General features: G+C 39.7%; 1 protein-coding gene across 1 annotated transcript in view; it reads left to right on the top strand.

Moving 5' to 3' along the window:
• Positions 1 to 2155: 2155 nt before the first annotated feature.
• SMYD1 (SET and MYND domain containing 1) overlaps positions 2156 to 9348 on the top strand; it is a 55461-nt gene continuing 48268 nt past the window's right edge. The window contains exon 1 of the mRNA XM_019632981.1: positions 2156 to 2342. Within this exon, the coding sequence (XP_019488526.1) occupies positions 2206 to 2342 (137 nt within the window). The 5' untranslated portion in view covers positions 2156 to 2205. The remainder of the gene's footprint in view (positions 2343 to 9348) is intronic.

The following is a 9348-nucleotide window of genomic DNA, read 5'->3' as shown; positions in this document are numbered from 1 at the left end:
CTGGATACATCAGAAGTCAATGAAGTATTCTTTTTTTTCTTTCTTTTTTTTTTTAAGGAGGGCACAGCTCACAGTGACCCATGCAGGGATTGAACTGGCAACCTTTGATGTTATCAGCACCACACTCTAACCAACTGAGCTAACTGGCCACCCTCGCACTAAGGTATTCTTTAGCTCCAGGGTCTATGTGTTGTGACCTATAAATCAGGATATACGGTCTGTCAAAGGATTTTTGATTTGCTTCCAAGATTCAAAGGAGTTTTAAGAGATGCAATTTGGTTGAAAACACATTAGAATTTCTAGCACATCTTGATAGTTTTGGGAAGATAATGTGATGGAAAAATAAAGTAAAATAGCTATCTTTTTTTTCAGTTATAGTTGACATTCAATATTATTGTTATTATATTTTAATTGGAGAATTGGGGGGAGTGGAACAGCGTTGGGGAATTGGGGAAGGGGAACAGACAGGTAGACAAATTGCTGTTTTGTTCTTCAGCCTAGTTGTGGAGGACATCGCTTCACTGGCCCTTGTTGGTATGATCATTGTGCTCTTCCCGGGTGAGGCAATCGGTCGCCGGTCATTGGTCGGCTGCTCACAGCGGCTCCCGGTAGCTCACACCGGCTACCAGCCGCTCACGCTGGCTGCCAGCCACTCACATAGCTCACGGCAGCCCACTGCAACCCTGCTGCAGCCTACGTCGTCGCTGGAAACTCACAGCAGCCCAGCTCCAGGTCGAGCTGTTGTTCATCATCTTAGCTGTAGAGGGCGCAGCGTCACTTGCCCTCAATGTGGGATCCGAACCGCAGCCCTGCTGCTCAGAACTGGTGCTCCCAAGCGAGCTCTTAACCAGCTGAGCCACTCGGCCGGCCCGACATTCAATATTATTGTATGTTAGTTTCAGGTGTACAGCATAGTGGTTAGACATTTATATAATTTATGCAGTGATCCCCCCGAATAGTCTGGTACCCAGCTGGCACTATACATAGTTGTTGCCATAAATTCTTTGTGAAGTATCAAGCACTGTGCTATATCCTTTATACATATTATCTCATTTAACATTCACGACAGTCCAGAGAGGTAGAAACTCTCACACTGTTTTAGAGGTTCTATCTCAAAGTCATAGTGGTAGGCCCAGAATTCAAATGTAGATCTCAGAAGCTAGTGCTTGAAAACCGTCACGGAGATCCAGAGCACAGAGTTCCCATATATAGATGCATCCCAGAAACTAAAAATATTACATGGAAGATAAGCCATAGCCCCAGATCTGCAAGTGTCTTTCTTTTCAACCTGAGTGAGAATTAGTATTTAGTTCACTGGAGATGTTAGAATTGTCCCTTCAATGTCTCCATTGCTGGGTTAGAAGAACAGAGTTCATTGGTATTTTCCTGGCAGTAAACACTTGTTAAAAGGGAGATTTTATATAAAGATAAAAATGAAGGTTTTTATTTTCAAGGCCTGCCTCCTCTCATTATACAGCCTGCACCCAACACACCTGGGAGTTATCAGGGAACTCCCAGACCTCCATGCCCTGGTGGGGGTGCTGTGGGAACCCCAGGTAATACTGGAGAAGAGGGATACCCCTTGGAGCTAAATAGTACTGTTATGTATATGCCAAAGGGGTAGTTTAGTGTTTGCTATCCACTTTTAGCTTTCCAAAAACAGTCCACCTGGGGGAGGAAATAGGGAGACAGGGGCCATCTCACTTGAGAAAGTGTAAGCCTGACTGATGTAGGGCCCCAGAGCAGCAGGCATCACCTCTCCTCTTGGACCTTTTTCAGCTGTCTACTTTGGATTGATAGAGGCATCTGGCTGCTAAAAATACCCTATTGACGAAGTGCTTCCTATTCTAACTAAAGCTCAGCCCTACTGCTGTCCAAAACTGAGCTTCTTGCAAAGGAACTTTTCAAGTTTTCAGGCCCAATCTTAGAGCCACACCAGTCCATGGTCATTTTCTGCTCGGTCAGTTTTGCTGGGTGATGAATGACACCCCACCCACACTGCTGTCTTCTAGCCTGCCCATTTCTGCCTCCAGGAAAAGTGGCGGAGGGGGAGGTGAGGGATCAGGGGTGAGAGGGGGTAGGGAAGGGGAGGTGGCTTGTCCATTTATAGTCTTGCTCTTTGAGATACTGAAGGTGCTGAAATAGCAATGACAAGAGACTTGGCTCCGTGCTAAGTATCTGCAGTGCTGCCTGAAAGACTGGGAGATGACAATAGGGAGAATGGAGAATGTGGAGGTCTTCACTTCTGAAGGCAAAGGCAGGAGTCTGAAGGCCACGAAGGAGTTCTGGGCTGCGGATATCATATTTGCTGAGCGGGCTTATTCTGCAGTGGTTTTTGACAGGTATGAAGTGTGGGGAGTTGCCTTCTTTTCTCCTGTTGGTTTAGCTGGTGCCAGACTCAAAAGATTCTTTGCTTTCAAAATCATCAGAAAAAGGATAAAGTCCATGTGATTATTTTTTAACAAAATGACATTTCCACCTCTTTTTCTGCAAAGAGTCATTGTCAATGTGATTTGCTGTGGTCCCTAGGAGGGTGGTAAAAGTAAGCAAAGGCTTTGGGGCACTTTCCCACAACACCAGTGAACTTGGCTTAATGGGTGTGTTGGGTGTGGGAAGGGCAGAAGCAAAGGAGTGGGGACTTGGGTGTGGTGCTGTAAAAGAAGACTTTCTTACAGAAGGCTCCATGTTTTTAGTTTCTTGGATATAAGAAATGTAGAGGATTAAATAACTAATGAGACTTTGAAAAAGGAATTGTAAATACACAAGCAGCACTGGAATGCACTTACCTTTGAAAAATTAGAATATCACTAATGAAGCTGGAATCCCTTTTGACCTTTCCCATCCCTAGTCTCAGTCACCTCTATCTTTCCCCAGAGGTAATCCCTGTTATGATTTTAATGTGTTTCATTCTAGAATGTTCTTGCACTATTGCAAAGATCTAGCTGCACTTATCAAAATGTACAGCTGTCTAGTTTGTCGATTTTTTTTTTACAGAAATAGTATCATTTTTCAGATGTCATTCTAGAACTTTCTCTTTTCATTGAACATGTTTTTGATATTTATTGTTATGGGAGCTATAAGTCTGTAGATACTTCTTTTAAATATCAAATATCTATTTCTTTTGCCCACATGTATATATATCTATGTTGACTCATATGCTATATGAATCACCATTTTTTATCTTTTGAATCACCAGTAACTGGTAAATATTCCATCCTATAAATATGTACAATTTTATTTATTCACTCCCCTGTTGAAAGACATTTGTGGTTTCCAATTTTTAATAAAAACAAACATTTCTGCAGTTAAAATCCTTGACTATGTCCACTTGTACACATGTGTGATTATTCTCTAGGATATATGGCTAGAAGAGGAACTGCTGTGCCATTGGGTGTGCTGTTTTCAGTTTTAATAGGCTCTCCAAAGTGACTCTAGTAAATTTACATTCCCATTTCCCCACAACCCTGTCCATATTTGACTGCCACACTTTTAAAGTAGTACTAAATCTTTATCTTAAAAAACCTACCCTGTGATTAAATCATGACAATATTCTCAGAGCCCAAATTTGGGGTGACCTGCCTGAGTTTTCTGTGGTCTGAATCATGATGGCCCTTGATAATCTAGGCTTCATGGGTGGCTCACAGTACTGATCATCCTGAGAATGGGCACTGCTTTTCAGAGATAATTTGATTATATTTGGTTATGAAGGAATTCTCCTTTTTTCCTGCCGAATAGTGAATGTGGCATCTGACTATCACCTGAAGAATATAAGGGGCCTTAGGTGACACAAACAGCTCTTCAGAGGAAGCTTGTCCTACTTTATTAATTTATTTGTGTGTGTGTGCGTGTGTGTGTGTGTTGGGGTAGAGGTAAGTGCAGTTAAGAAGTCAGTTGGACTCAGAATTAAGACATAGAAAGCTAGAGACACAAGAGCTCTGAACAAGGATCTTAGTGCTGCCATCTTGCCTTGTCTAGGACACCTCTGTTGGTTACTCCAATTCCCTGAAGGCAATATAGCCAACCAGTTTCCCTTTCAAGAATGTTTGGAGTTGAGTGAGTTTTCCTTCCATTATAAAAGTTAAATGAAGAAAAAATGTATCTTTGCATGAAGATAACCACTCTTTAACATTGTTGTCTGTTTCCTCCCAGTTTGTTTTAAAACAGAAGTTTCCTTTGTTTGAATTACATAGCTGTAATCTTATTATATAAACTATTGTTTTTTCTTTTAATAATTTAGTTATCTTCTGTATTGCTATACACTCTTCATAAACATAGTATTTAATGGCTGCATGCTATCCCACCACTCCTTTATGATTGCACATTTAGGTTATTTACATATTTTTGTTACTATAAAGAATTCATCATTCATTTGAAGTAATAACTTCAAAAACAACCTTAGTGCACATTGCAGATAAACTGCTACATAAAATGTTATTATTATTACAATAGTAATAAAAATTAGGATGATTGGGGTAAATGATCTTTAAAATGATTTTTAAAAATCTAAGAGATACTTTTTAAAGGTGATGAGATACTCTTTAAAGGTGATTTGCTCAAACTTGTTACTGCAAAAGTGAGGGTGTACTCTTTCTTTGGGTATGCCTGAGACCACCTGGACAGGTGTCAAAGGAAAGCTTTGTGTATCCTGACCCCTCTCTCATTTTAGGCCCCTGGTGAGACTGTGCCACTGTAGATAAGAAACCTGACTGAGGAGGTAGGATAGAGTCACTCACAAAAGTCATTCTATAAAAGATCCATGTGTTAACCTAAAAATAAAAGGTCAAAGTGGGAGACAACTAGCATTTATTTGAGATTTAAAAAAAACAGCCATTCGGGACACACTGACTCAGGTAGAAACCCAAATAGTGTTCCGATTAGGAGACAAAGGCAAGGGATATTTATGAGAAAGGGAAGGGAAACAATCACATCAATAGAAGGAAGGCATTTCTCTTGGTGCAGATAAGCTAACCGTGATGCTAATTCTGAAGAATGTTTTTAATTTTCAGTTTGGCAGTCATAATTTTTTTTTATGCTTTTTTATTATCTTTCCTAACAATTCTTTGGGTTATAATGTTTCTTTAGGCCCAGTCCAAAGGTTATTTTGCCCTGTTTTAATACTCCAAAGGTATGAGGAGTAAGATGTGCAAGGCAGTTCCTCTGAGATGGCAGCTCCAACTCCATTTTAGAATAGCTCAGTTTATATTATTTTTTACACGTGTTTTTGCAAACCATGCTTATTTAGTTCATTTAGTTCAAATGAAATGAGAAGATAAATGGTTTTAGTCTTAAGAATGCAAGGACTTCAGCAAGGAGATTGGTCTTGGAAGGACTCTTCCAGCCTTTTGGAGTAGAACCTCCATCTTTTCCAAACCATAAAATCAATTAGTTGGTTAACCCAGCTGACCCACAGACTAAGATCCGGGGGCACAATTTTTCACAGTATGAATAAAATTGCATCATCACCTTCCCCATAATTGTCATCATCTTAAAGCAATATCCACAGGCAATAGATACATGGCCAAACTGGAATAGATTCAGAAATGACCAGGTGAAGGAATCTGAAGTATGTTTTAGAGAACTGTTTCTATTAGCCATCTACAAATAATGACTGTCATCTGTAAGAAAGAGAGTTCCGAACTTTTTTTTAACTAACAAAAGGGTGAGAACCAGACATCTTAAGCAAAAGTTACGGTCATGTTTCAGGTGACACTGGGGGTGAAGAGGTGTGGGGAAACACTAGTCAGAGCTCAAGCCATTCAAGAATTAAGTGGGCCCTGGACACCCTTACTTTTAGGGCACCACCTCACAATATGTCAAAATGTAGTTTTTGCTTACCATTTCTGAATATATTTTTATAACTTTGCCTTTGAAATTGTTATTAATTTCCATTTTGCATTTTTGTTCTTGTCTTAAAAAAGTTTTAGAACCATTAAAAAAGTTTTGGAACCATTTAGTCCCTTGACACTGAGCCTCTACTGCCTGATGAGTAGAACAGGCCTGTCAGTGCTGTCTGGAGATGGAAAGGGCAGTTTCCAAGATTGTGCACTTCTGTGTGACAACCTGGCAGAGATGGTGTATGTGCAGAGTTGAACAATAGAGGAGAATTAAGTCATATGACTAAAGATTTCTTCCAGCCTGAGATTCTATAGGTTGCACGATATAGTCTATGCGCAAAGGATTTCAGTGCAGCAAGAGAAGAGTGCAAGGCTAATACAGGAATAGAGCTTGTTCTGATTATTGTTGTATTTTAGCATCAAATACAAAAATGACACAGGAATGGTGCTTGTGGGTAATACTAGGAGCCAAAAATACTATTTGATTATTCCTTTTAACAGACCCAGATGTCTTGAGTTTAGAGTGTATCTAGCCTATAGATTCCTAACTTGGGTTCATGGATCCTTAACTAGGGCAATACCTATAATTGGAGGATCGAAGTTTGTGTGGATATGCATGCATGATTTTTACTGGGTTGTCAGAAAAGTCGTGACACATTTTTGCAATGAAAAACAGAAAAAATATGTCATGACTTTTCCGACAACCCAATATTTCTGGGGAGAAAGTCCATGGCTTTCATCACTTTCAAAATCACTTTCAACCCAGAAGAAGATTGAAACCCATTGAATTTATTTAATCCTGTCTTACAGGTGGGGAAACTGAGGCTTGGCGAAGTGAAGGGCCTTCCCTGGTCACACAGGGGTTACTCTTCTGGGGTAGGACTAAGTCTTCTGGGATTTCCTCTAGTCATCATCTCTTACTACCCACCCCTCCCAAGTCAGCCCAGAATTGCCTACTTAATTTTTCTTTTGTTCTTGTCAATCCAATTAATAACATTTAATCTTAATAAAAGAAAGGGTACCCATCCATCAATTTTAGAAGAATCAAAATCTGGTTCTGGGGCCTGAGAATAGTTAGGTCCAGAAACTCCTAGGTAAAAATCAGGAATATACATGTGATTACATAGTTGAAAAAAAAAAGTGCTTATAATAGCAATCCAATGTATTAGTTTCCTGCTGTTGCTGTAACAAATTACCACAAATTTTAGTGGCCCAAACAACACAAATTAATTATCTTACACTTCTGGAGATCAGAGATTTTAAATTGGTCCACAGGACTAAGTTTCCTTGACTTTTTTATCTTCTACAATCTGCCTGCTGTAATATTGTGATTTGTAAAAATAAGTGCAGTTATGCATCACATGAAGTTGGGGAGTGGGGGTCTGGGGGATAGACTTGTGGGAGAGCCCTTAACATGTGAGATTTGATGTTATCTCCAGATAGATAATGTTAGAACTGAATTAAATTGTAAGATGCCCACCTGGTGTCAGAGAATTTTTGGTGGTGTGAGAAACTACCCTCACACACATTGGAATTGGGTGCAGAATTGGACCTGCATTCCTGGGTTTTATCTTCAAAGCCAGCAGTGTAGCATCTTCTTCCCTTCTGACCTCCTGCTTCCTTCTTATAAGGACCCTTGTGATTACATGAGGCCCACCCCAGTTGTTCAAGATTATCTCCCCATCTTAAGACCCTTAATGCTACTAACATCTTCAAGGTCCCTTTTGTTATGTAAGGTAACATATTTGTAGTTTCTGGGGATTAGGAAATTCACATTTTTGGGAGGCTATTCAGCCTACCATAGTCAATAATATGAATTTCCTGTTAATCCAACTCATTACAAAAAGTTTAAAGTTCTTTAGATAAAAATTTGACCAGCTACTAAATGATTCTGTTTAGGGAATTGAAAGTGTCCACAAGATTATGTAAATGTATGTGTATAGGGAAAAATAAAGATGAGAGCATGAGAAAAAGTAGAGTACTTTAAAAGAAAGTACTGTCAGCAGGCTTTTTTTTGAAAATGAAAGCAGTTATGAGCTTCTTCAGGGCCAGTGAAGACAGCTGGGCTTTTAGCCAGTGTAATTCTATGTGGGCCTGTGGGAATACTAGGATTAGCCATAGCATATGCACAAACACTCGTGTGGCCTTTAAGCTGGTAGCAGCTGTTGGGTAGGTGGTTGGGGACAAATGATGCTATAAATGGAAATAATTTAATAAAAGGATGGAGAAATTTCTGAACAGTTAGTTCAGAAAATGAATTAATAACTGTTAAAGTATTCAAGTTACAGCTTTAAGTGTTTGTACTTGATTATGAGGATAACCATAGTAGACTTAAAAATATGCCCTTAATTTGGCACTTGTAGCTGTGAAGGTAAAACGTGTTGCTATGTCACATGACCTATTATAAGCTGTTGCTGAATTTTACTAAATAATTCTTAAATGCAGAAGTTTAGGAATAATTGTCTTTTAAACATAGATTAGGTCAAATGCCAGGCTGACCCCATAACATAGTCATCTTTACTCATTTGCATCAGATGTGTTTTCAGCATGAGAAGTGGGTTTGGTTGCAGCTAGAGTGTGGGAAATGCACACAGGTCTGAATGTGGTGTGTGAATCTCATTATGTCAGTTGTGGCAGAGAAAATCTTAAGACTTGCTATTTTAATAAAAGAGATGTTAAAAACTTCTTAGAACTAGAACAAACAATAAAAAAATGTATATAGAACCATAAAAGACCCTGAATAACCAGCGCAATCTTGAGAAAGAAGGACAAAGATGGAAATATCATGCTCCCAGGTTTCAAATTATACTATAAGGTTATAATAATCAAAACCGTATTGTACTGGTACAAAAACAGACACATAGATCGATAGAACACAATAGAGAAATAAACCCTCACTTCTATCACTTCTATCACCAATTAATCTAAAACAAAGGAGCCAAGAATATACAATGGAGAAATGACAGTGTCTTCAATAAGTTGGGAAAACTGAATACATAAATGCAAAAAATGAAACTGAATCTCTTACACCGTATGTAAAAATAAACTTAAAATGGATGAACAACTTAAATGTAACCTGAAACCATAAAACTCCTAGAAAAAAATGTAAATGGTAAGCTTTTTGACTTTGGTTTCAGCAATATATATTTTTACTATGTCTCCTTGGGCAAGGAAAACAAAAGCAAAAATAAATGGGATTACATCAAATTAAAAAGCTTCTACAGGGCCAGCTGAGTGGCGCGTTGGTTAGGAACTGGCTTGGGATGCCAGAGGGCCCCGGTTCAGATCCCACATATGAGGGCCAGTGACACTGCCCTCTATAGCTAAGATGCTGAACAACAGCTCAACCTGGAGCCGGGCTGCCGGAAGTCGCTGGCGACAGCATAGGCTGCAGCCCCTGTTGCAGTGGGCTGCCATGGGCTACTGTGTGTGGCCAGCAGCCAGCGTGAGCGGTCCCAGCTGCCGTGAGCGGCCGTCCAGAGGCCAGCGACTGATCTGCCTCGCCAGGGAAGAG

The sequence above is a fragment of the Hipposideros armiger genome, unplaced genomic scaffold (assembly GCF_001890085.2).
Source record: "Hipposideros armiger isolate ML-2016 unplaced genomic scaffold, ASM189008v1 scaffold_1219, whole genome shotgun sequence".
NCBI classification, from domain to species: Eukaryota; Metazoa; Chordata; class Mammalia; order Chiroptera; family Hipposideridae; genus Hipposideros; species Hipposideros armiger.
The sequence above is the reverse complement of the archived record's forward strand: the minus strand, read 5'-3'. Positions and strand labels throughout refer to the sequence as shown.